At 36.2% G+C, this 26,627-nt stretch overlaps 1 protein-coding gene across 2 annotated transcripts in view; it reads right to left on the bottom strand.

Annotated features, from left to right (window-relative positions):
* Nucleotides 1–1,654: 1,654 nt before the first annotated feature.
* The window catches only part of LOC133516838 (LIM domain only protein 3), an 84,101-nt gene continuing 59,128 nt past the window's right edge, over nt 1,655–26,627 (bottom strand). Inside the window, exons 2-6 of one of the 2 annotated variants that reach the window (XM_061849831.1) lie at nt 12,731–12,883; nt 12,174–12,346; nt 11,471–11,596; nt 6,250–6,400; nt 1,655–5,995 (exon numbers count right to left, since the gene is read on the bottom strand). In XM_061849831.1, the coding sequence (XP_061705815.1) occupies nt 5,861–5,995; nt 6,250–6,400; nt 11,471–11,596; nt 12,174–12,346; nt 12,731–12,883 (738 nt within the window). In that variant the 3' untranslated portion in view covers nt 1,655–5,860. Of the gene's footprint in view, nt 5,999–6,249; nt 6,401–11,470; nt 11,597–12,173; nt 12,347–12,730; nt 12,884–26,627 lie in introns of both variants that reach the window. The other variant, XM_061849830.1, reaches the window with a different exon arrangement.

Genomic DNA, 26,627 nt, shown 5'->3' on the forward strand with positions numbered 1-26,627 from the left:
TAGATGCTGTACATTTACTTTATAGATTACTTGATATTCAATTTGAGATATTTAGTTCTAATAATGCGTACTAAAGCAAATAAATGATTTTATTTTATTTATTTATATTTAAGAAAGGACGCTAAGGGCCACCCCACATCAGCGTCTATTAGTCAGCACTATGGCCAGTGGCGTCGCTGCGCAGTTGCGCCAACGTTGTGTCAAGCAGCAGCTATAGAGTTGACTAGACGCCGACGCTCTAGAGACGCTAGTGTGGGGTAACCCTGCTGGTTCCATGTGTTTTGGCGCGTTTTTGGTACAAATTTAACGTATTATTTTCTCGTACAAACTTTCAAAATTGCATATATGGACGGCTGTGTATCAGATGTGTCTGCGGTATTGCGAGGTGATGGACGAAAGTTGATTGTGATCTGTTTTTCCTATATATATATATATATATATTATTAGGAGAAATTAAGCATGATTTGAATACTATAAGTCATAACAATATACTTCCAGAAATAATATTATAATTACAGAATTTAATGAAGAGTATACTTCTCCCAAACGTTTTTATTGTAGCTTTCAGAGTTTTCATGAAAATTTATAAAAACTAAAAATGTGGATATAAAAGTGGGGGAAGCGAGGGAAACAATAACTTCTCGGCGTGCTTCTACTTCTATTTATTCTTGTATAAACCTGAAAGCTATATACATGCCAAGTTCCGTGCTTTCTGCCGGATGGGACCATAGTTGAGGTTTAGAAGCCGCACTATGACGCCTGACGATGAACATAAATAAAAAAGTAAAAGATGTGATTCAGTTGTATTTAATAATCACATAGCACGTGTATCTACAGTCAGTATCAAAAGTAACGGATCATACTACGCGTCAAAAGTATCTACCATTCTCTGACAGCTTTACAAAAATATATAATTCACTGAATGTGGAAGAATTACGGCCCAATTCGAAAATTAAGATACGTCAAAAATGTCCTAAAGATACGATATGGATTGGATATGTCAGTGTCAAAAGTGACGATTTTGTTTGAAGAAACTTCATTTTTGATACTGACATATCTAATCCATATCGTATCTTTGGTAAATGTTCGACGTATCTTAAAGTTCCAATCAGGCCGGACGAGTGTGAATGATAGTTTAAAACACAAAGTGTAGATATATACTGAGCGATTTTGGTGTCGAGATCCCGAATGTCAAAAGTGTATTGATATGGTCATACTGGACAAGGTTTAATATGCGAATAGCGACAAAATCGCAAAAAAAATCTAATCGACACCTTGAGGCCTAGACGTAGACGAAACGTTTGGGACCGGGGGCAAAATATTAACATTTTCATATCGGTAACCTTGTTCAGTATGACTAGGGTTGCCATACGTCCCGTATATACCGGACTGTCACCTTATTGAAGGACCGCGTCCCGTATTTGTACCTGTCCCGTATAATTAATACCGCTGTAGTATACCTAGTGAAATTGTCACAATCTCCATAGGTATTTTAAATTTGTAATATGGCAACGTAATGTTTGCAGTTGCAGATTCATTATTATTTTATACTCAAAGCCTTATTGAGCTTACTTTGAGACTAGGATGGTTTGTGCAAATTTTAATATTTATTAATTTTATGGGTAAACCATTGCTGGCGTAAGAACACAAGACAGCGAATTTGAACAAGTTTTTAATGAGCTACATCTTTGGTCGTATCATTGGTTACATAAACCTGAGACACTTGATATTGAACAAAATGTGTACACGACACCATTTCTCCAGTGCAACATCTCAAGTAGGAATGCATGAAACTTACTACAATAAATGCAGAAATAATAAAAATTGGACTTAGGGCGCACCGCGCTTATTTGCATTATTCACATTTCCTGAATAAGAGTATATAAAGCTTAGAAATGAATGAAAAGTGGAAAAAATCCCTGTCTAGAACGAGACTTGAACTCGTGACTCTGGATCACTAGGCCATCGCTCATCCAACTGAACTACCGAGACTTCACTCTATGACAGCGAATGTTTCCACCATATCACACATATTAGGAGGCGCCAAGCGACATATATCGTAAGAGCATTACACATCTTAAACGGCTACCGGAGTTCGAAGAGTAGGTATATCAGATACCTACACACAACGACAACTTACACACTGCGGTAGACAGGTATGGGTACACCGACTGAGGATCTACTCCATTTTTGTGTCATAACTGATGGCCACAAAAACAGATCAACAATAATCAATGTGAATATTTACGGTTTATCCCTAAACATATTATTGTCCAAGATCCCAGAGCCGCCAGACCTTACTTATTTTCTCATGAATAAAATGTATGGGATAATGCAGTGTTAGCATGTACTTTTAATGTCTGCATACTTGCTATATTGGCCCGACGGCCATTTTTCCGGTGCTAAAGGTAGGTAAAAAAAACTAACTTTTCTTGAATTCTCATGGCTGATTTTTATGTATGTATTGGAAAATATTATTAAAAATTGATAATCGACATTGCCAAACCATTTCCGCCGGCGGTAACTTTATCCAGACGCTTTAAAGCTGCCAAAAAATATTGTAAACTTTACTTATTTTCTCACTCTTAATTTTTATATATGATACTTAGAGGGAACTATTACAAAACGTTTTGTAAGCAGCCAGAGCAATTGGAGGGGCCTAATCATCCCCCAGACCCTCATAAAGTTTCACTATGAGTATGAGTACAATCGTGATTATGAGATAGTTAGCCGAAACTACAAAAGCTAGAAAGTTGAATTTTGCACATCATGTTTCGTTTATAATATATACGAGACATAAGAATTTTTCAAAATAGAAAAATTCGACCCCTAAGGGGGCTAAAAAGGGGATGGCAGTTTGTATGTGGTACAAGTTTCTCTAGAAACTTGAAACTTCATAAAAAGGTATAGGTATTATAATAGAAGAGTAAATTCAGTTTTTGAAAATTCATCACCTAAGGTGGTAAAAAGGGGTCGAAAGTTTGTATCATGATCGAACGTATGTGTGGGTGAGGAACTTGTAACTTTGTACAGTCACGTCTGAAAACATCGACACGATCGAAGTGCCAAAAACATGTATACACGACTTTATGGCCCATATATGAGGGTAGTGTATACATATTTTTGTCACTTTGTCGGTATCGATATTTTGTTAGCCGAAACTAAAAAAGCTAGAAAGTTGAACTTATATATACGGGCCATAAAGTCGTGTCTACATATTTTTGGCACTTCGATCGTGTCGATGTTTTCAGACGTGACTGTACAAAGTTTCAAGTCCCTCCCCACACATACGTTCGATCATGATACAAACTTTCGACCCCTTTTTACCACCTTAGGTGATGAATTTTCAAAAACTGAATTTACTCTTCTATTATAATACCTATACCTTTTTATGAAGTTTCATGTTTCTAGCTTAAAATTAAACTCGTACCACATACAAACTGCCATCCCCTTTTTAGCCCCCTTAGGGGTCGAATTTTTCTATTTTGAAAAATTCTTATGTCTCGTATATATTATAAACGAAACATGATGTGCAAAATTCAACTTTCTAGCTTTTGTAGTTTCGGCTAACTATCTCATAATCACGATTGCACTCGTACTCATAGGGAAACTTTATGTGGGTCTAAAAATCAAGAGTGAGAAAATAAGTAAAGTTACAATATTTTTTGGCAGCTTTAAAGCGTCTGCTAAAAGTTACTGCCTGCGGAAATGGTCTGGCAATGTTGATTATCAATTTTTAATAATATTTTCTAATACATACATAAAAATCAGCTATGAGAATTTAAGAAAAGTTAGTATTTTTTTACCTACCTTTAGCACCTTGTATCGGACAAATGGCCATCGGGCCAATAAATATAGCAAGTATGCAGTCATTAAAAGTACATACTCGTACTAACACTACATTATCCCATACATTTTATTCATCATAAAATGAGTAAGGTCTGGCGGCTCTGGGATCTTGCTCTATTACCTACTAACGAAACTATTTTTGTTTGACCTACACATATTATTTAATTTAACACATATTTGACATTTTTCTATTTACTTAATTGATGAATAATTATCGCTTTAATCAATAGTACAATAGTCTACTTACAATAATACTTTATGTACATAAATAATACAAACATTTTAACAATGTTCATAGTAGAGATAGTAAACTTAACATTTAATATACAATATAGGTACAAAACGAAATAACAAAGCAATTAAAAAAAAACTAAAATTTTCGGCTTAGCCATGAGATTCCTCGATCTATTTATGAATATTAAATTTAGTTACTAAACTGTCTTAGTTCAATTAAACAAACATTCGTATTTTTAAAAGACAAACTTAATTATTTTGATCGCTTACATAATTGTTTAATTTGGGACTCTTTTTCTTATATGGCACTAAAGGTACCGTAAAATGTGCCTACTTCACTCCAAAATACAAAATTTTATTTAAATTTTAAAATAGTTATATTCTAAGTAGTAAGTATGTTGATATATATGCCAATTTCAAGTAGACCATCACTACTATCACGTTGCAACACTTAAAGAGGTTGTGATATGGTTTTCATACGTGAAAACTGTTGGAGCACAAATACCCAGTGGGGAACAAAGTAGGCACATTTACCGGTACTTACACGTTAACAAAGAAATTATGTAGAATATGTACATATAATTGGACACAATAACTATACTTAGTTATATTTAGTTCACAACATTTTAAAATATCGACGTTAGAGTACATATTAATCTAAGGATGATACGGAACGGTTAAGGTGATCGACAGCTGGTTCTATATTCACAAAAATATACGCATGTTATCTTTATTTGTATTATCGCAAGTAGGTAAAAATAAAAATACTAACTAGCCGTGTGTACTACGCCAGCTTTATCGATGCAAGAATGGGTAAGTTAGATCAATTTGAAGAAGACCATCTATAAGGGAAACGTCAGTAGAGCAGGAGCGAAGCTCTTCCTTTTCGACTGTCTGAGCGACGTTCGTATACAAATACGAGAGTTCTTGCCCTCTGACGGTCTTCCCAGGAATAAATTGTAAATGCCGGTATTACCCTCATTGACCTTGGGTTGTTTCAACGTTCGCTTACAAGAGGAATATTTACACGGTCAAATGGTGATCAAAATGATATTGAGTTGAATATTAGAGAAAAAACGAAAAGAATAGATATTTTCGAAGTAATAAATAGCTCAAAACTACACTAATTTAGCAAAAGTGCATGTATGAGATCAAATTAATCAAAATAAAAATATAATTCGATATTACCTATTATCCCTATTTAGAGTAACAAAACTACACCCATGTTGAGATAACTTACAAATCTTCAAATCGAATTGAAGGCAACAGCAACTAGTTACTATAGACTGCTAGATTTACAAACAAATAAAACTACTTTCATGTTCAGAATAGCTTGAAATACTTACAAATCCATTTTAATGATTCTAGGTTACGAAACAGTGACGCTTTAACCTACAATTTGGCATATACTTTGTTTTTAATTACAATATATACATCGAAAATGCATTGGAAGGTACAAATCAGTAATAAGATCAGCATGGTGGGTTGTACAACTTTACCTTAAGACAGAATTTTCTATCTACAATGCAAGTCATTGCATATATTTAACGAAAAATGTAACATCGATTTTAAGTTCTACATCAGTTCATATATGTCCTTCGCACTTCTTAAAATTTTAGACGTGAGTTTTAATATCCACGTGCAATATTTCTGGTTGCGTATAAAAACGATCTGTAATAGTCTCATTGTTACTACGTGGTAGTCCGAACTTGCCCGCAAAAGTCACTTAGTTTTGGTACTTAGCGTACGGGTGGGCCGCGTCTCACGCGCGATAATCTCAGCTTGGCGCCGACAGGCCGAGGGGCTTGAGGTGCGGAGGCGCCGAAAAAGGGGCAGGAGAGGATCCTGACATATTATTGTTGAGGTCCCCGGAGCGGGACGAACCGTTCATCAGCCCCATTGCGTTGCTTGTCTGCTAAAAATAGAATAAAAATTCTAAGCACACGATGTAAGTAGTGATTGACCTGGTGAGGAGAAAATAAATACCACCAAGATAAAGAGAAAACAAATAAAAGCTTCTTTCCAAAAAACGGTTAAATTTAATGCTGGTTCTTGTATAAGACATTGCTTGTCCGAAGTTTATTTATATTTCGCTAGTTCATCGCAAACATTTAAAAAGAAATAGTAGATATGGACATTAGAATATGAAGTATAATAACAGGTTACCGGTGGTGGTGGAAGGTGCGTGGTCTGCCGCTTAAGATGCGCCAGCGGCGGCGGGTTGTATGCCATGTTGGCGAACACCAGGCGCTCCTCGTAGTCATACTCGCAGAGAATCTTATTCTCGCATAAATAGAACCGATCGCCGACGCAGAACCTATAACAATAATAAATAAATAAGATAAACTGAAACAACAGAGTATGTTCGGTATTATTATCATCGAGGTCCAATTACCAATTGTGATATTGATACCAATCAGCCTTTGGTTACTAAACCCTGTTTGTGTAAATTGCTGACTAATTGGCATGTATCTATCGCAAGACATAATAGTGACACTTTAATTAGGCGTAGGTGTGATCAAGTTTCATTGTTGTTTGTGTTTAGAGAGTATTGTAATCGTCCCAATCATTACATATATAAATATTTAATCTAAGGTGAAAAATTGACTTATCCATAGATTAGATTAGATTCGATGATTAGATGATTTATTTCATGAAAGACAATTACATAATAAATTTGCATTGATGTCAAAAATATAAGAATTTCTATCATGATCGTCAAAATAAAATAAAAATGAAAATAATAACAGTACTAATGAAATATAATTATAGCTCCAATAAGGATTGTCAATACATTAGAATAACAGTAAGTAGGTAAATACTTACAAAATCCAAAATATAAATTTACAATGTCAAAACTTACGAAAATACGAGAAAGAATACATATAGAAGTTATCTTTACTTTTTCCGTAAAAGATGGACAGGCCTACAGCTTATCAACATATGCGTTTTGATGTTTTTATTCTGGTACAAATAAAACTTGAACTTTGTAATTTTATCGATGTTCTTAGCTGCTGAAATGCATATTTATGAAATACAGTAATGTACTAATATCAGGTGATGTATATTATAACTTATATGGGTTATATTATATATATTACTTATATGGCACGAATGTATAACGGGTGTGGGGCCTGTAACTCGAGCAAATAACATAAACTTAGATTGTAGTCTTCAAACGGCGGTGACACTTTTGTTCGATAACTTTTTTAAATTATGAAGTATTTCGATTTCCTCTTTTTCATACAAATTATATATTACCTTCAATGTACGATTGTAAACCACCATTGTTGTAACTGACGTTGTGGTGTGATATGTTCATTTCCTTCTAGATATGTAGGTACACCTTATTCTGATAAACCTAAGCAGCAAACACACAATACACGGTGTTCGGAATTCTGTTAACATCGTGGCATGGCTAAGTATATTATCTAAGGAAACTAAATAACATAATTTTCGTAAATTTTCATTTTTTAAACACGGGCATTATATTTAACTCACACTCAAATTTAGCAGCAAATAAATGTATGAACTCGTACCAAAGACTAATCAATATGTAAAAAGGCCCTAATACAAAAATAAATTATTGATTAAGTATCTTCAAATACCCTTAAATTAACGGATTTAAAAAAAGCTTTGTAACTAGATCTAAGACGGTAGCCGTACAATACAATACAAATCCTCTTTATTGCACAACCCCAAAATAACATTTACAGAGAGACATACATAATACATGAAGACAGAGGTGACAACAGGCGGTCTTATCGCTAAACCAAGTTCTCAACGCATTAACTAGCCCTTGGCCCAAAAACGTCTGTTAACATACTTCTAATCGTGAATCTCATTACTTTGATGAAGGAGCCGGAAAGCGGCCACTATAAAATGTCTAAGGAATAAAATTTAGTATCGCGAGTGGAAAGGTCAGTGGAGGCGCACGTCACGCCGATAACGTCACGCGAGCGCATCCCTCGATGCCACAACAAAAGGTATCGCCTTCGACTCGCCAGCGGCCGCCCGCGCCGGAACCGCGCGATAACACCGACCTTATCTCCCGCCGTCCCCCGCACGTCTTCCTACAGCACCCCCTCTTCTCCGGACACCCTACCAACTCTTTTGTTTCACTTGTCACAAAAATTAAGCGCAATAGCTCCGCTACAAATGTCTCTTTTTTAAGGGGCCAATTTCCACCGCAACTCAGTCGATTTCGCCGCTCTTAATTAACTTTATTTCCTGTTCTCCCCGTTGCCGACTTTTGTTTTTAGGAGTTGTCCCTTTTTATTATTTTGCTATTTTTTGTCTGCAACGCGTAATGGAAAAGATGTAGAACGAAATTTTAATGACTGGCTGCAAGTTAAGCTTTGTGCGGAGCGCTATTGTGTCGCGACGACAGTGCGAAGTTTGATGTTTTGAGCGGACGCGGCTATTGACTGCTTTCCCTGAGCCGTGAAACAAAAGCGTTTAGGGAATATCAGTAGAGCGTGGGCGGGAGATGCGAAATGCTATCTGCTATTGCTTATAACACAGCAATAGCTGAGATTTTTCTATAGCTTTCTATATAAAGTGGCACCTCCCAACTTTTGTGTTAAAATTGGGAATTTTTATATTATTTTTACTCGGAATCACACCTTTTTCATTTTTATTGAAGACATTTGGGGACATTTATTTTTGTTCATTTAGACACGTTTTCAATACAACCTTCTATGACCGTAACAACACAGACAAAAAAAATGTATGAAATTTTGGGGACACTATTTTTCTCGAATTAAGATGGGTACAACTTTAAATACAAAGCCTAGGTACGCATGCCAAGAAAATATCATCAAAAGAACTGGTGACCCGTAACAGCCTGCACAGCATCACGGCTTAGCACCTAATGCGAACCGCGATAAAACATTTAAAATAAGTAGATTAACTAAAAAACAAAACACTCTTGTAGGTTTCATATTACAATAATGTAATATTACGTTTTAATTAAATTCAACTAATTTATGGAAAATACGTAATAGTCAGTTGGAGCGAGAGCAGATATTATTGGAGGCGCGACCGCGGCAGTGGGCCGCCAGCCGGCGAGTGCAGCCGCCACGGCGCCGGGCAGTGCGAGCTGCGATCACACGCGGCTTCCGCCGCGGGCTCCGGCAGATTGCTACTAAATTATTTAGCCGTTTAGCGATATTCGCCCGTGATATCTCCCGTTGGCTTCGATCGGACAGCCCGCAAATTGGATTCAGATTTCTGCCGGCGTCGAAATTGATTTTTAGGTACGTGATATTGGGCAGTTTGCGCTTCATATTGCAACGTGTAAACATACAAATACTGACTAAATTAAACTTGACTAAATGAAATATGTTTGCAACGATTTGCTTTGGTTGTATAATTTACTCCTAATTTCTTTATGTAGGCAAATTGAAGCGTACATACGTTTTTCGATGTTGGCGGTAGGCCCTGCTCTTATTCGATTAGTTTATGCCTCACCACACATATCAGCCATAACTGCCACTGGAAAACTCATTCAATATTTGACAGCAGGTTGCTTGCTTTTACTCTACCATACCAGGTGACATGCTCATGATAATAGTTACTTAGTAATTTCATTTAACTTAAGCTACGATCTTCTGATCTTTTGTGATGTGATGCCCAAATGAAATTAATTCCTAGGCACGAACACATATTAATAAAAATATATGCAGTTCATACAATTACTATTTTTAGAGATGTCTTAGTTAGACAGTGCATCATTAATTCATTATAAACACAATACATGTATTAAAAATTAAATACATTAATCATAACTCTGTCAATTGTCCCGTTCAGGTAAAAGCCAGCAACATCACAAAAGTCCACTAGAATAAATATATAATTCTCCGAAAACGCTTGGCAAGATTGCCCGCGCTCGGGGACCCACAGTGACATATAAACCATTCAGGCGGCTCCAATCTTGTGACCTCTCTATTATTTAAGCAGACGCAGTCCAAGAAGATTGTTCTTTCGGCGCCTGCACCGACCAGGGACTGGTTATAACATAAATTAATTTGTAATACAAGTTTTCTGGAAAATATTCCTTTTTAACCTTGACTTCATTTAACGATTAGATAATGAGCCCTAAAACCTATAAAGTCAAACGGTATGGTCTCAAAGAACAAGTGGGATCTTTGTAAAATTTGTATTTTCTACAAATGGTATCTTACCTACACGCTCACATTCAAACTGTCCGCCATATGTCACTGCTTGTCGTACGTGACTTCCTTCTGTAAATCTTTTACCTCTATGTGACCAACAATCAAAATTATTCATAGGCAGTCTAGCTATGTCAATCAATTGTACGTTACTTTAAATTACATTACCTTTCGGTGATCTTTGAATGATTAAACTGTCTTAATACTTTTACAGTAGTAACCCATGAGTAATTAAGAGTATGATCAATCTCGATAAATAAAGCTTTACGAAAGACCAAAATCGGTTTACTGACCCTTCTACCCACTTCTTACTTCGTAGTATAACGTTAGGAATTCATTTCCCAAATGGTAAATTAAAACTGTAGGTTCTCTCTTTAGAAATGACATTAAATTTTCACTCTTTCCACGAGTAGCCAATTTCTAAATTAGCATTAAAAATGCAAATAATGTGAACAGACCAATTTAACTTCGGAATCTTGCACATTTTAAGGACAATATTAAACAAATGCTAACAAATACTGTCATATTTGTATACATTATTTGCCATTTCTTTTTTTCTATTGAACCATAGTTTATACGAGTACTTGTACTAATCCTTGAATTATTACTCAGAGCGACTGTAACTTCAAACAACACACGTATTCAATCAGAAACTAAATCGCAACCCAATGTCGTGGAGCAAAAGGACCCAAAACCACTTCAAATATTTTCTTCCCAGCATGTAGGTTTATTATGTAGCGGAAAATTTAATCGCGCTCTTTGTTTGCCCTCCGTGAGATGAATAAACCATATAACTTCTCGCCGCACTATATTGTCGTCCTCTTTTTACTTCGCTTTATTTTGATATGTTTTGTCTCTCTCAGAGAAGAAAAGTCCCAAACCGGACTTGTATTCATTATAAGAGTCCCCGCTCAATTTTCACGGCTACCACGTTTGACATGAGAGTGAAATGAACAGGGAACGCCGTAGAAGCGTGAAGAGGTAAGCTTTTTTTTCTAATTTCGGTCATTTCTAATTGAAAAACAGCAAGAATAAACCTATAATGCATAATACTGCATTAAAGGAGTTAAAAGTATTAATTTTATAATACCTACTTGTATGGTGGAGGGTAGTTTCAGTTGTCTGCCAACAAACTTAAACTTTTTATTGTAATATTATTATTAAATTCGGCAGTCTTTTAACGCAAACCTGCTAAAAATGTATAGTAGACTCACCTGTGATTGCACTGCTGACAGGCAAAGCACTCGAGATGATAGACGTTGCTTCGCGCCCGCATCACCATCTCGAATGCCGGAATCACTTTGTTGCACGCCGCGCAGTAGCCTGTGTTCCCGAAAAGCCTGACAACAAAGATATAGTGACTATACTGACTTATTTAATATATATAAACTGATGTACTTAATGTACTGTGAGCCAAAATAACAAAAATACAAAAAGGCTACATATTAACTATAATAGGTAACTTAAATAGGTAAGTAGGTACGATAAAGTTTATAATAACTGGATTTAATAATATCTAACTGTAAACCCTCTTTGTCGCCTGAGCCGAACTGAGCTCGAACATTACTCGTAAAAGTCTTTTAATTCTTAATACCCATAATTATACTTCGGCCAGGAAGTAATTATTTGTTTTCAAGGGAGCAAAGTAGTTGTTTAGCTCCTCGTGCTAATATTGACACCTGAGCAAGCGAAACACAATTTTTTTTTTTTTTTTATACTACGTCGGTGGCAAACAAGCATACGGCCCGCCTGATGGTAAGCAGTCTCCGTAGCCTATGTAAGCCTGCAACTCCAGAGGAGTTACAGGCACAAGGATTAATAATAAATAAATAAATATTATAGGACATTATTACTATTTATTACACAAATTGACTAAGTCCCACAGTAAGCTCAATAAGGCTTGATTATCATTCTAACCTCAAATAATCCCTCTTGCAGAGTATGAGGTTGGCGCGAGTGTAGAGCGTGTGGCCGACCTCCCCGAGGCGGCAGTCGCAGCAGCCACACTTCAGGCAGTCCTCGTGCCACAGCTGGTCCAGAGCTTTCAGCAGGTAGCGCTCCGTGATCACCTTGCTGCAGCCAGCGCATATCTGGGTATACAATACTCATGTTATACACCGTGCTTTTTTGAACCCCGTTAATTTCAAGGGTGCACTCCTGAGGGCCTAGCCAAGATGACAATCGTACATCGAGAAACGCCAAACGAATAGAAAAAATGTATCGGGATGACAAATACTACGAAAAGTCACGTGCCTATTTCCATACATTATTTAAAAAACTTGAAGTTTCGACTGGCGTTTTCTATCAACGATTGATATCTTGGCATAAAACGAAACAAAACACTATCACAGTCTCTATCGCACTAATATCGAAGTGATAGAGACAATAGCAATTCGTTTCGCTTTCATCAAACGATTGTCATCAGTGGAATGCGGATCCGTGTCAAGCGGACAAGCTTATTGTGTATGACGCACCTGTGGCTGCGGCGGTTGCGTCTGGCCGTTGGTGGACGTTTGCGCGGGCGCGGGCAGCGGCGACGCGCGCGCCTCCTTGCTGACCTCCATGGCGAGCATCTGCACGCCCAGCCCGGGACTGCCGCTCGCCTGTTGCGGCGTTCGCCTCTCGCACTAAGGACCAAAAAACAAATATTAATACCCTTATGTTTTTTTTTTATTACCCCATTTATGTCGACTGGACTTAACGCCCCCAGCGGCGGTATCGTGGCCGGATTTTTATCACTTGTCATGTCATGCGTCACTTACATACTTGTTAGAACGTGACAGGCATGATGACAGATTATAAAAGACCGACCATCTTAGCCCTACAAAGAATTAGACTTGTCAAATAAATCATTTATGAAACCTGTCAGTAGTCAACGAAGTTACACTATTCATCTTTTGGCTTCATTTCCAGATCAGCGGTGGCAGCATGGTTCCATTTTTGTCACTTGTCACTATGCCCATCAGTTTCGCGCTTACATACTTGTTAGAACGTGACAGCCATGGTGACAAATGATAAAGAGCCGACCATCTTAGCCTTACTGCTCGACAATACAAAATTACTGTGCCCTTACCATGAGATTAACGTGGCCATTTTCGTTAGCGACTGCTCGCTCATAATGAAGTAACGCGTAGTCGCTAACGTGTAGGTACTCACGCGGTAAACTCATGGTAAAGGTACTCGGTATTTACTCAAAGCACCCGATAAATATAAATACCCATATTTACTCATTTAGGTGGGTATTGCTAATAAAATGTGACATTATCTATGAAAAGGGACCTTATTTTCGGTGGCGCTTACGCAGTGCGGCGTAAGCGCCATCGACAATAAGGTCCCTTTTCATAGATAATGTCACAAATATTTGAAAAGTGAGATTTAAGAACTAAATTGTTTTTTATTGAAGAGTGTTAACAAAAGCATATAGGACGCTTAATTTTCGAAAAAAAAAAGGTAATCATCAGTGAGAGGCTATTTTTGATAATGTGTAGTTAACAATTTTGTTTTAAATAAGAAGGTATTTACTTTTAAAATATGGGATCGATGTTCTAGATAAGTGTATGTCGCGCATAAGTGTGTATCCGTGCAATTTTATTTAGTGTTAAGTATGTTCGTCATGTTTATTTTATGTTTCTTTCCTTTTTTCTGTTACCTTCCGTGACTATTTCGCACTCGATGGTCTCATCGGAAGATCAGCGCTGTAAGTCGCCAGCAACATGTTGAGATGAGGCCATTTCGTGACACTTTACTCTCACTATGTTCTCTTTTATGTCTGTCTATTACTGTTTGTGTGTTTATGAATAAAACAAATTCTATTTCTATTTCTATTTTCTATTTCTATTTACGGTGTACTTACGACCTTTTACTAGAGTTTTTAAAGAAAGCTCAAAAATGGCTCAACCGATCATCTTCCTTTTCCTAGCGTTTGTCCCGACTTATCTATTGCCACGGCTCATGACAACCTGGGGTTCGCTTGGCAACTAATCCCGAGAAATAGCGTAGGCACTAGTTTTTACGAAAGCGACTGTCATCTGACTTATTGACTAGAACTTATTGGGATTAATCCGGTTTCTTCACGATGTTTTCCTTCACCGAAAAGCGCCTGGTAAGTATCAAATGATATATCGTACATAGTTCCGAAAAACTCATCGGTACGAGTCCGGATTGAAAGTCGCACCGATAGGCTACCAACGCTTCGAAAATTATAGAGGGATAAACATTATTTCGTCCTTTAATTTTTTTTTTCCAAAATTATCCAATTTATCCAACCCCTGCGCAGACTGATTGTATACAGGGGAGTCACCTCTCTATGTAGCTGACTGTACTTACCAATCAAGTCTGATATTGTAAATAAATACTTTGTCATAATCAGTTATTACTCAGAATTAACCAGATTATCTTTTTGATATCGCTGTAGACTAGGTACATGGTACAGTCAGCATCAAAAGTAACATAAAGAGATATCACTCTAAATGTAGGACACTTAGTTATTTTGAACGCGAACTGAACAGATGGATACATCCCTGTTTGAAAAAGTGTTCCAAGGTGGCAGATACTTTTGACGCGTTCTTTCATTTGCTACTACGGTGTGATGTAAATGAAAATTATACGCAATTCGTTTTTGTGACAGGTCGCACTAAAAATACAGTTACAGCCTGTAGATAACTAACGCTGTAAAACCTTGCATTTCGTCAAATCGTTTAAAATCATATCGCTTAGCTCAGAACCATGAAATTAATCGCTATTCATAGCTGCAAAAAAATAGCAAAACTACTGAAGCGGTTAATCGAGGACGCACAATAATTGTATTTTCACAACGAAATATAGAATGGTCTAATGAAGTATGGTAACCTTACTTCATGGTATAAATCGCCTGTACAATCATCATACTACACGTCAACAGTATCTGCCATTCTCTAATAGCTTAACAACAAGTGATATTTTTTTTTATATAGGACATTATTACACAAATTGACTAAGTTTCAGAGTAAACTCAATAAGGCTTGTGTTATGGGTACTTAGACAACGATATATCTAATATATAAATGTTTATAAATACTTAAATACATACAAAACACCCATGACTCAGGAACAAATATCCGCGCTCATCACACAAATAAATGCCCTTACCAGGATTTGAACTCGGGACCATCGGCTTCATAGGCAGAGTCACTACCCACGAGGCCAGACAGGTCGTCAAAATATACGTATAAATAAGTGATATACATATAAATGTAGAACAATTAAACCGTAGACCGTGGTAGATAATTTTAACCGCCAACCGTAGAGATCTACATATATCTCTGTTCGGAAAAGTATTTGAGGGTGGCAGATACCAGATACTTTTAGTGCGTTGTTGTTTGTTTAATTATTATTGATGCTGACGGGTTATTCCCACTAGTTACCACCAAGTTATTACGATTGGTAACTACTGGGATTTTTTTTCCAGTAGCTGCCACCAAATTTTTGTTAAAATTCAAAACTAATAATAACAGTATACATAATAGTGTACTTTAATAAATAAAGATATGTCCATTAGTGTTTCAGTAAACTGCCTTAAAGTGATCAAAAATAGTCAGTTTGACTGATTTATTTATTTGTTCGTATCCAATTAAAATAAATAAGTTAATTTCATCCAAACGTTAATTTCTCCTTGACTATTTAGTCTGTCTAGTCTAGTTTTTGCACTTGTATAGGTAGTAGGTAAAACTGTTTTGTTTTTATTTCAAATCACTTTCAATTCAAGGCTGTTTACAGAAACACTAATCGACTCATAAATTATACTGGCTGATTTCGGGATCTTCAATGTCAAAAATGTATTGAGATGGTCATATTGAACACGGTTTCCGGAAAATCATCCAGTATATTAAAGTACTCTATATTCAGTAGCTACCACTGGTAAAAGGTGGGAAAAAAATTACCAGTAGTTACCACTGGAAATAACTTGGTGGTAACCCATGCTGACTGTATACCCGCGACTTCGCCCGCGTAAAAGTCGGAAGGTTTTAATGACTTGTTTAGTGTTTGCAGTATTGTAATTGAATTCGTTGAAACTACATTTTACTTTCAATTAGTTAATTTCGTTACCCTTAAAAGCCTGTCGGCGTAATGAATAAATGCGCTATTAACATTTTCAATTAAATCCAGCGTCCAGCTCCGCACGTAGGCGTTCAATTGCTTGAAAGAATGCCTGATGGATTTCGTTCCGACCTCTCCACCTAATGTTGCTTGTCGTTTTTATTTTGTCAAATTATTTTCGGCCACCGAAATCGGGTATTAAGCGCACTGCCCGAAACAATGCTACCATTGTGCGGCCGTGACGAATGGCCAAGTCTTTCCTTTTTGTATGTTTTGGAGAGTGCGACCGATCGGACCATAAATAATACAGGATGCGGATATTGGCCGGAAACATGCACCCTGGCCCAATTCGTGTCAATTACTGTTTACACAGGAAACTATGCTAATTGGAGCAAAGATTTGAGTTCTCGTTGGTCGTTACTCTAGCATATTTAAGGTTAAAAGTAATTTCCAGAATTAAAGGTAATCTGACATTTATGACGAGTAATATGAGATTAGCGCGTTTGTGTATTTTTTTATGAATTGAAGTAACTTTTTTATTACACCTAAATTCTGTTAAATATCATTGCATGATTATATCTAAAGTAAAATGACTACAAGTCCATACTATACTGACAGCTAGAACCATTTATAACTACCTATAAAATTTGCTAGAGTGAAATCACTGAGAAAATTGGTGACATATGTATGTGATATGATAACACTGATAACTTACGAGCACATCAAACGTACATATTAAATATTATAGCTGTTTACCGTCATAACATAACTCTAAACTTTATTGACAAACGGTCTAATAGCGTCTGAATCGCGTCTGGGTCGCAGGTAAGATACTCGTTACCAGTATTTTTCCACTGGGAATATTACCAGTAAGTTGCCAATCTTACCGGTAATATTCTATCTACGTCATATCGACGATTTTTATAGGACATGATTTATTATTTCTATATTAATTGATAGTAGTAATGCTACCATTTTACAACTAAACATAATACATAGGAAACCTCAGGGAGTAAATTACCATTTTGACTAGTAATATTCCCAATAATACCGAGTAACTTATCAACCTGGTGTCAAGTTGTTTTTTATATATAAAATTTGAATGGAGCAGGGACATAATATTCAAAATACTCGTAATTAGAATGTAGCAAGGGCATATTTCCAGTAAGATTGGTAATTTACTCCTAGGTCTTCTATGTATTTTTAGTTAAAAAATGGTAGCATACTATTTATATATTAAACACAAAAAAGTAGTTTTTCCATTTTTTTTCTATCTTTCTCTATATTTCCGTTGAGCGATAATATTACTGGTAGCATTACTGAGCAAATACTCGCTTTGGAAATATTACCGGTAACGACCCAACACTATCTGAATCACACAACAGAGTTGGTTTGCAATCGACCCCGATCGAATCGAAATATCTTGTCGAAGGCAACAGGGCGGTACGGCACGTCCGGGGCATTTTTTCCAAGTTGACAGCTCGTGAGGCCAGCCTTCGTGAATAATTACGAGTCGGTGACAGCGACAGGCCACGCCACTCGGCAAACAGCCCGTAGCGAATGCAACTCTCAGATTAGACACAGCAAAAGCAAAAAAGATCATGCCTTCCATTAGCATGGAGTTCGATAAACGTAAATACGCGCAGGGAGAACTATAAAAAATAGACGTCAGTCATTACCGTGACTTCGTTAATCGCAGGGCGTTCACGAAAATTCATCGAAGTGCAATCACGTGAATGGCGAATGAAAATGGGTTTGTGCTATGCCGAAACTGTGAACTGTAGCAGTATTGCAGTAGTATGACAATTATAAGCGTTTCATGTATAATTGCAACTAATGACCAATAGCACAAAACATCCGGGTCCTTAGGTACGTGTATCCTTAGGTATCTAGGCCAATTATTTAGTTTAGTAAACAGGTTAAAGAAGGCGTAAAATGGATCCAAAACGCGTGGAGAAGCTATTGGTCTACGAAGGAGGCACTGAGGCTTCCTTTGACTTTAAAGGGGAATTCGTCGGCATTTGTCGATAGTTGCCTGAAAATAAATGATATTTAATTTAATTTTTAATTTAAATTGCATACTTCCTACCTATCATAACATATGATGCTCAAACATGAACACTCACCGAGGGGCAAAATGCTATGGAACGCACCGGTATCTGAAATCCTACGCTGCGCTCAAAAACCCGGATTACTGAGTTAAGACCGCCAAGCTGAAATAGGATTAGTCGGGCCATGTCTGCCGCATGATAGCCACAGAATAAATACATGATAGCTGTAAAATAGCCACAAAGTGGGTGCCGCAAAATGGACGAGGACCTGGCAGGCCCAGGCGGTGATGGCTCAACGAGTGGTCGGAGACTGCCTTAAACTAAGACTGGTGGAGATAGAGGCCCACTGCTGGACAAAGGCCACTTTTTGTCTAGCAGTAGGACACTATATAGCTAGGTTTTAATTAAAAAAAAGGTTTCATAAACCTCCCATGAAATAATTTTATATCTAGGTAAAAACTGCTAACCTAAACAACCCACGCTAAAAGTCGATAAGTACCATACAATCTTGTAGTGTATCATGCTGCAGGTTTCTAAATATTAAACGACTATCAAAATAATTTGAAAATAGTGTGCAAAGCCTAACCTACCTCACTGCACACGGCTCAGCAACGTAGCTCGCCTAAATTGAAGGCTGCGCCTGGGCCGCCGGGACCTGCTCGCGGTCCCGTTAATGATTAACGCGGACGCGGCCGGAGACCAATTATATTACTCTGCACGGTCCAAATTAGAACTATTTTCGCCCATTATCCAACTTCATAATCAATTACACGTTAAAATTTCAGTAGTGTTTCTGTTTGGGTATTCGGAGTTTGCGGTCCCACGGCGAGCTATTACGGGCAGCACGGACCATAAAGGTTTTTGTGGAGCTGCTGCTAAATTTTAATGAACATTCCGAATGCAGTTCAGGTAAAGTGTAATAATGTTTATTAAGGATCGTGCATTACCGAAAAATCTCTCGGGATGCAAGTGCAGGAAATATTTCGTGTCCAGAGTCCAGACTGTGTGTAATTAGTTCATAGTCTATTTTGAATTTGTGCTAATTTATGTTAAATATAGTTTTAGGTATGTTAAAAAAATGTGTTTACTGACTTTACTGAGCCAGTTACTTACATTATTATCTTATGTGCAAATTTATTAAGAGCTTTTTAGTAAGCACGTATATGGTATATCAAAAAATATGCGTGAAAATATTATACATAAATGAGACGTGTATTTGTTGGCTTAAATAAGCTCTACAAACCTCACCGATATCGCATGCGATTTTCGATACGTTAGTGTATAAATTAAATTGTTAGAAAAGTTACTGCTTCTACACAAAACATGTTAGAGAAGCAAGAACTAACATGATATGTAATTAGCTGATATCATGCTGATAAATACGTGGGTAAACATTACAGTCCAATCGTGTATATTAAATAAGTTGAATGCGTCGAGACCCTTGGTCCGTGGGGCCCTGGCGCCCTGGGTCTCTTCAAAGACCTGTCAAAGAAACTCAGAGACGCCATAAGAGACCGAAGAGCTGGCAGCTTCCTCGCTCTGCGTATTAGTTTAACAATCTAGCGAGGAAATGCTGCCAGCGTTTTCGGTACTATGCCGCAGGGGCCTTTTTTAGATTTATCGTAGTTTTATTTTAAATCCATTTAGTCTTATATAAATTTAAGTTTTTATTAATATCTATCCATTTAGTCTTATATAAATTTATGTTTTATATCGCGAAATTTAAAAAATAAATGATACATTTATTGTTTGACTGGTAGAGAATGCCTTAAGGCATTAAGTCCGCCATTTGTACCTTCATGTATTGTGCAATAAAGATTAAATAAATAAATAAAAAATAAATACATTCTTAGTTGTATAATATTTTTAACCTTCTTGAACATATATGCATAGGAGTTCAATTAAATACTGCAGGTAGGCACATTTTTGTCTTAATACAAACTCGATTCAAAAGTTAAAACCCACCTGACTAACATGAATGAAGCGTAGATCCACGTCAACAAACAAAAACAAATCAAATGTTCCACGCAGACAGAACACTAATAGGTTTGAGTGCACTCTGCTAATCATAATTCATCTGCGAGATTAAAGAATAAGCGGGAGAGATCTCCTGTCCCGTTTCCCCCTGAGCCCCCGCCTGTGTGGGAGAGCAACAATATGATTGCCACACCTGCGGAAACGTAGGCTAAGTAACGAGACGAGGACTCAATTATTCAGCACACTATCGCAGTGCATGCGGCTCTGCTTTGTGTTTCATGGTTCGCGTTTCGAAGAAGGTGGGTAGCACGTATTCTTTAAGAGTTCGATTTTTAGACATACGCACGTTTACGTTCATATATTATCGATTCTAGAAAATCGTAATATGATGGTAACGTTATAAACTATAATTCCATAAGCTAAAAGACGTTTGTAAGAAATTATGAGAAAATTTAAAATTGTTAACGTTATTGTTACATCCCTGGTCTCAACGACATGTGTAAACTAATATTTGTAAATTAAATATGTAAGTAAAATTACTGTTCCGATCAAATCAGTAATTTCACACATTGGTAGTATATTTTTACTGACCTAAGTTTAAAAAGATTTTATTTCAATTAAAATTATAAACTTTTAAATTTATAAACTATTTTGTTAATCCCGTTGAGCTAATTGGGATTTCCTTATCTGGGGGCACGGCAGAGCCCCCGCCAAGTCGAGAAAAAAAGCGACACGGCCGTACCATCTTTTTCTCGAAGCAGTTCAGGCCATTTTCGACCCCCCTATAAATTCGTTGTGGATAAAACTAGAAGCCTGAATATTCAGTAACCAAGCAGTCATTGTATAAACACAGTATATTTCAAATTTCGTTTTAAGTAGTTTAAGAATTATAACTAGTCAAAGTTTCTTAATTTTGTCACTCACTCACTGACTGACCGATCATTAAAACTCTATGGCATTTCTAGCAGACATAGAGGCTTCAAATTTAGAATACAATTAGTGTTTAGTATATAGATCACGGAAAAACTCAAATATTTTGCAATTTCAGTCCAGTGTTTTAGATACACCAACTGCATAAATACCCATGTAATCCTATATAAATGTATAGGATTACAAAGTTACATTATTTGCAGAATGAATATGGGTACCTGTATATGTATGTATAAAATAATAGAATTTAAGAAGTAGAAGGTACCGGAAAAAAAAAGAGATGCCATCAAAAACATAACTTGTAAAAAAAAAACAAGTCTCGCAACTCAGTTCTTCTGCCGTAAAAAGTAGTGACATTCATGAGGTTAGCTAATTACGTACCTAATAACTTAAGACAGAAGGTCCCTTAAATAGGAACTGAATAAATTAACCGACTTGGTATTACATGGATTCGATCTCACTACTTTTTACGGTAGAAGAACTGAGTTGCGAGACTTGTTTTTTTTACAAGTTATGTTTTTGATGGCATTTGATATTAAAGATACTTCGTTTAATTTTTTTACGTGTGCAGTTAATTAAAATGCTTATCTCCCCGTTTCAAACTCGCTATATATGTATATACTTAAACAAGTCAAACAATGCTGAAGTTTATGTCGAGCGAAAACTCGAAGCCAAAAAGTAAAAGTTAACTACCTATAGTGAGGGAATTTTAACATTAACATTATATGTAGTTCTCTCGCATTCACATCTGATTTTTTGCTATGATCATTCCGCTTATTGGTGTTTAAATAAATAAATAAAATGTTTATTGAGTTAGCACAAACAAACGTAATTTTAACTGGGCTGGTGCCTCTTTTTAAGCTTACATAACACTTGTGCCAAGAGACACCGCTCTCCCGTAGGTGGTAACAGAACTTTTGTGGTAATAGCTCTGGCTTAAAACTTAAAACAAATGTTTTTGAAAATAACTTAAAACATATTAAGTGCACTTGTTATATAAAATAGTATATTCTCATTAGTATAATTGTTATTGCGTATAAGCTATTTATCCCTTAATCGTGGGCAAACCTTGTATTGGAAAGCTTTCATGTCTTATTTTATTAAAACATAATATGTAGGTATATAATGACTAATATAAAATAATGATTAAGTACAATTAATAATATAAACTATAAGTAAACTAAAACTGTTATTGGTATTTAAGTATTTATAAATATTAACATCGTTAATGATAAGTATTTATATCGTTGTCTAAGTACCCTCAACACAAGCCTTATTGAGCTTACTGTGGGACTTAATCAATTTTTATAAAAAAAAAAGAAAAAAAATTAAAATATGACTAAAATAAAACTAAAATCAATCTAAAAATGGCCCCTGCGGCATAGTACCGAAAACGCTGGCAGCATTTCCTAGCTGGATCGAGACTGATGTTTTTATAGTGAGGATTCTAAATCTTCTCTCGGAACTTGCTGCGTTGAAAGATTAATTAATATTATAATTTCTCGCACTGAATCGTTTTATGTTCTTTGTAATCCCCTTTTTACTCATTAAAATATAAACGTTAATTAAGTCGTTATATTCACATTTACCATACGAAAGTGTACCAATTAACGACGTTAACACTACGTTTATAGGAAATTAAAAGATCTTTATGAGTTTTATTGTTTCGGTCACGGCTATGGTATATAAATTTGAGTGTGAGAATTTATGTATACCTCATAAAATTAAATGAGTAGCTTTACAACCACAAAAAGTAAAGCAGGCAAATTCAATATTAAAAATAGCGGGATTTTTAGTACCTTGTTATACATCATACATAATATATTCTTACCTATACGAGTACCTATTACGAGTATTTTCATTGAAATTTCGTAGTTTTTTTTCGTCATTTCGGCAAATGAACAACCTAATAAGTATTAAACGATTATTCTTTAATTTCCATACACATACAAATACTGTTTCGAGTTTCCATCGTGTTGAAAAACCCGAGAGACGGCTTAATTCGCCCATAGGCTGAAATTAGTTTAGCATATAATAGAGCGCGGAAAAAACGAAGTGGAGCCACCTTCCGCGCGGTTGGCGGCGGCGGCAGTTATTTAGCAGATTGCTTTCCTTTAAGTTGTTCTTTAATCTGGCGATGGCCGGCGCGGCGCTTACTTTCGCACCCTACGCATCTCCATATCCGGCCATGTGCACGCTCCTGCACGAACATGAGACATTGTTGTAACGATGGTACTGGAAACAAAGGTGTTTGAGTAAACACTAACTAAAAATAAATATAATTTTTGCTATTTTTATGAGTTTATAGTGAAGGTAATATGTACCGCAATAGTTATTTTTCGCTTCCACTATGAAAGAGCTTTGTTTAAGTTAGAGGTCTCATTGTTCACACGTCGTTTTTATTCGCTTATAGGTATTTATTGTTTGCATTGCTCGTCACTGCATTCGTTCGTCTTACAACTTTTCTAATGTCCCATAAAATGCATCTTATACAGGTAATTCTGACACCCATGTGTTAGGGTATACGTAAAGAATTGCTACTATATTCACAGTTCACACCGCGTCATTAACCGCGACCGCGACCACCACCGCGACGAACGCAATTATCGTCGTAGCGGCATTAAGCCAACGCTTTTGTGTAACATATTATTAAAGAAAATTGATCAAAGCCACACAGTAGCGCTAATTCAAACTAAAATGTCACTAACATTATCACTCGTTCACCGAATGAAAACCGCGGGCTCGACGTGAAATTTCGTTAATACCGACCCATATTGGATTACTGGCGGCACCCGCCCGCCGCAATAATATAAGGCAATTCAAACATTAATAGGCTCAAACACAATCACGGATGGCCGCATAATCGAGTTAGCTGCTATTCGGTTAAACCCCTATCGCGTAATCTGCCCCATTGTCTGACAGTCGTGGCGGTGATCATGAGGGCCGATTATTGTGGCAGTTTCGTGTTTATTGTTTTCAGGTGTCTGTCGGCCTCCTGAAGACGCACAATGCGACTCTTATCTACAAACGCCTTCCATCTCGTGAAATTACGCCCTGAGCGGTTATTGCATGCCCGGACACACGTTAGAACAATCGAGATTCAAGTTTATAACCCCAAACCTTTCAAACAATCGGACAGAAGTAGCTTCTAATATAGAAGATAAAATAACAAAAGACGAATAAACAAACTCATGCGGCCAGATAGATACTCAGGTGGATACGTCGGGAAAGTTAAAGTTTCATTTCAGTTAGATGCAAGTGAAGGAACAAATACCTAAGTAGATAGAAGCAGTGTCAAAACTGCCAAAAACAAAACTATAAAGTTTGTTCCATAACGGGTGGATATCACTTTATCTATTTGCGATGTCGAACTCAATTTAGCTCGGAGTAAATTTGCTGCACGTACTTCGAAAGAGAATGGTGGTAAACTTCATTCTAAAATACATCTTGTCTTATCCATGCATTGTACTGAAGCGTTTCATACGTGCTTGTAAATGTTAGCAAAATATGTTCATTTTATTATAATTATTGCCCTATATAAAGGCCAAGTAAATAACGAAATATTTTTTAATAAACTGTTTTTTATTTCATAAACATATATATAGAAAACCCGGACATTCCTTTGAGTCGACGATAACGTATCAGACTTATTAATTAAAACATATATCGTAACATACCGCCATATAAGCTATTTAATTAACTATGAAAGTAAGTAATTACTTAAACGCACATCGTCGCCTTAATTAAGAATTGTAATCTAATTGTTTTGACCAACTTACATTATCAATTTAACATGTAATTCTATTAACTTAATGGATATATCCCTATTTGACTTTTATCGAATTCTCGCAGTATAAATATAACCACCAGTACCTTGAGTCAAGTGAAGCCGATACAATACTAACATAGATCAAAAAAACTTATTTATTTAAACTATATTACACAAAATATATAAATAATTTACTTAATATATGATGTACATTTGATGTGATTCTGATTATAATCCTGCTGTAAATGTACCTATAGATAAGATCGGGAGTGTTTTATGATTAGTAAAAAGATATGCGAGTGTAAGGAGGATAACGATGTAACATTACGGCTGATTCTGCTGACGTTTTATGTCTCTATTAAAACAAACGTCTCGTATTAATTATGAGACTCAGTCGCATTCCTGATCGTAAAGAATTCATGGCAGTTGTAAAATGTTCCAAATCGTTGTCGTGATAATTTATGAACCATGTTCATGGATCAATTTATGACGATATCCACATTATTATGACAATCACATCACTAGTCTTTTATGGTACATTGAAGTTATTTCTTACTATGGAAATATTTAATATCCATTAATGTACTTATAATAAAACCGACAAACAATACCTATGTCGAATATGTAAGAAAGTATTTAGATTCCGCTGGAAAACTATGAGATAGAAGTATTAATAAAAACATTAAAATAGTTATAAATAAACTTTACAAGCAGCAAAAAAGACCGAAATAATACAACAAGCATTTTTTTTCAATCATAATCAATTTGCAAGATGAGAGCAAGACTTTAATTAAAAAACGGCTCGCGGCAAACCGAGTTAGTCTGTATTACGTGAAGCGAGTTATAAAATACCGCGTACAACTTCATACATTACCAGCCGATAACCAGACGAGACTTCCGAGATACAAACCAGTCCCTTTTAGTGAAATTGAAAACTTTTTCTGTTACTCATAACGCGACCGTCCTTTTAAATCAATTGACTTTTATAATTAACTTACGCTGCTGTTCCGCACGAGCGTTGATCGATTAAAATAGATACTACCGAAAGTTTAATCTAAATGTAAATGTTATATTATCTAACTAATCTTACAAAAAGCAAGCTATTAATATAAATAAACTAAAACACGATTTGTTTTTATATACACTACGCAGTCGAAACTTCAGAGTGACCTATAGGTATGTGATTCTGCATTAAGTAGGTACCTACTTAATAAATGGAAGCACACACATTGAATTTGGCAAAAAAATTGACTAGTCCTTAACAATAAATTACCTAGGTTCCTTTAAAAGTACCTAGTATGCCTTGCACCTGCCCTCAAACATTTGTAAGGCCCTTTACTTACACGAAATTGGAGTGAATTCCATTAAACAATATTAGTAGAGTGCTACTAGGGTGTTCCCGCAATCGTGTGTCAATTCTGACATTATGCAGTCCCTCTAACTACTCTTAACTTTCGTTTACTCCTATTTCTCTTAATGTCATTACTGCAGAAGCAACCACGTTCCTTTGAAAATAAAGTTCACATTCCAACGCAAAACATTAGAGAGATACAAGATTAAGATAATAAA

Source organism: Cydia pomonella, chromosome 4 (genome assembly GCF_033807575.1).
Source record: "Cydia pomonella isolate Wapato2018A chromosome 4, ilCydPomo1, whole genome shotgun sequence".
NCBI lineage: Eukaryota > Metazoa > Arthropoda > Insecta > Lepidoptera > Tortricidae > Cydia > Cydia pomonella.